Source organism: Gekko japonicus, unplaced genomic scaffold (genome assembly GCF_001447785.1).
Source record: "Gekko japonicus isolate JY-2015 unplaced genomic scaffold, Gekko_japonicus_V1.1 scaffold115, whole genome shotgun sequence".
NCBI classification, from domain to species: domain Eukaryota; kingdom Metazoa; phylum Chordata; class Lepidosauria; order Squamata; family Gekkonidae; genus Gekko; species Gekko japonicus.
In genome coordinates this window covers 1,484,438-1,486,437 of record NW_015163095.1, presented here as the reverse complement: position 1 = coordinate 1,486,437, position 2,000 = coordinate 1,484,438, and the positions used below count along the sequence as shown (strand labels likewise).

Genomic DNA, 2,000 nt, shown 5'->3' with positions numbered 1-2,000 from the left:
TCTCCCCAAGACAGAAAATACAGTACTTATGACCATCCGGAGGAGCCAATTTGCTTCCACAAGTTCGGCAACGATCAAAACCCCCCCATTTCTTCAACTTTTTTGTCTTTTTCTCCATAGACTGAAGAAGAAAAAGTCCAAACGACGAGAAGGGCTGGTGGTAAAAAGCCCAACGGCGGGAGAGGGGTGGGGGGGGGGGGGGGACAGCGGCCCGAAGGCCTGAGGTAATTTTACCTCAGACGGCGAAAAACAAAAACTGTCCTTTAAAAAAAAAACGACAAGAAAAGGGAAAACAGAAGAGAAACTGAGAGAAAAAACGAGAGCTGATCACTAAAAGTGACCAAAAACAGCGATCCGGCCAGACCTCTCGAAGACAGGTCTGCTCAGCGCGGCGGTAAGGAAAGAACTGGCGGGATGTCCGTGCCGGCCCTTCTGGGCATGCTCACTGGGGCTCCTGAGCATGCTCAGTTGGGCCAGGCACAAAAATCCTTTTAAGAGAGCTTGCTACGGCACCGGCAGATCCAGCGCAGGCGCACTAGATCCCATTGGTGTGAAGCACAGAGACCACAAAGAAGATACACTAATATTGTTAGTTTGAACAGAGTATATGAACACGAAATTGGACTAGGCAGTTGCTTCTATCACAGTTTGGTCATCATAGCACTGTGTGTTACTGGATACTGTGCAGGCTCCTGCATGCCCTAGAAAGGCCTTCACCCATTCCACATTTCCTTGTTTCTTAATCTGAAGGAAGACTTACCAACAGTTTCCACTGAGAGATTCTGGGATAGAATGGTATCATTGGTAAAGCTGTCTAGCACCTCAACATAGAGCTCTATGAAGAGTTTGACACTATTATGGTCACTGGGAAAGACGCAGATATGGCGCCAGCTTCCATCACTCTGTCTCTCTGAGGTCAGCAGGCATTCTCTGTGCTGTTCTCTGTGGGGATGAATGGGAAAAGTCAGAGAATCACAGACAGAGCTGCAGATTTCTCCACTGTACCCTCTCCTGGCCCTGTCCAAAGGGAACAGGGAGTTTCAAATCCCACCCCCCCCAGACACGCTTCTTCCAGACCACCCACTCATCTATTGACAGCTATTTGGGTGGTGTTCTTTCCCAAGCAGCTTGGGCTATGGATAAATTTATGAGTCACGTTAAGGGCCTCCTACCCTTTGTACATGTAGAAGAAGCGATACTCCCTATCCACCTGCATGGTCCTTACAGGCTCATCCCAGAAACAGGTGAGATCCTCAAAGGTTCGAGAAAAGCAGAAGACATCCTTAGGTGATTCTACCAGAAGAGCAGCCTCTGTATGAAGAGATAAAGAAACAAGGAATGTGCTCCCAGCAGTCTTATGACTGACAATGAATGCAATTTTAATAATAAATATGCAAATACAGTTGAATAAGCCAAAGTATGCAGAAGCCTATACTTTGACTTTGCTTTGAGCTATGAGATGCAAAACCATGTGAGGAGAGCAGCATTTCTTACCTAGGAGAGGGAGGAGGAGCAGGACCAGGCAAACAGGAATACAGTTGCGGAAATAATTTATATTTATATATAAAAAAGAAAATGTCTTTGAAGGAGACAGACTTTGTCATAGCAGAACGGTCACATAGATAGCTGACATATCCAACTGGCAGACCAGCTTCAAGGAGTTTTGCCAGTTTGTCTATGTCATGTGTGTGTGTGACTTGGTATCTAGCCAGTTTGGTGTAGTGGTTAAGTGTGTGGACTCTAATCTGGGAGAACCGGGTTTGATTCCCCACTCCTCCAGTTGCACCTGCTGATGTGACCTTGGGTCAGTCACAAGCTCTGGCACAGCTGTCCTTGAAAAAGAGCACTCAGCCCCACCCACCTCACAGGGTGTCTGTTGTGGGGAGGGGAAGGGAAAGGAGTTTGTAAGCCGCTCTGAGACACCTTTGGGTAGTGAAGGGCGGGGTATAAATCCAATCTCCTCCTCCTCCTCCTCCTCCTCCTTCCTCCTCCTCCTCCTC

General features: G+C 47.6%; 1 protein-coding gene across 1 annotated transcript in view; it reads right to left on the bottom strand.

Moving 5' to 3' along the window:
• The window catches only part of MPL (MPL proto-oncogene, thrombopoietin receptor), a 35,094-nt gene that overhangs the window by 25,652 nt on the left and 7,442 nt on the right, over positions 1 to 2,000 (bottom strand). The window contains exons 2-3 of the mRNA XM_015406563.1: positions 1,173 to 1,311; positions 761 to 942 (exon numbers count right to left, since the gene is read on the bottom strand). Of these exons, the coding sequence (XP_015262049.1) occupies positions 761 to 942; positions 1,173 to 1,311 (321 nt within the window). The remainder of the gene's footprint in view (positions 1 to 760; positions 943 to 1,172; positions 1,312 to 2,000) is intronic.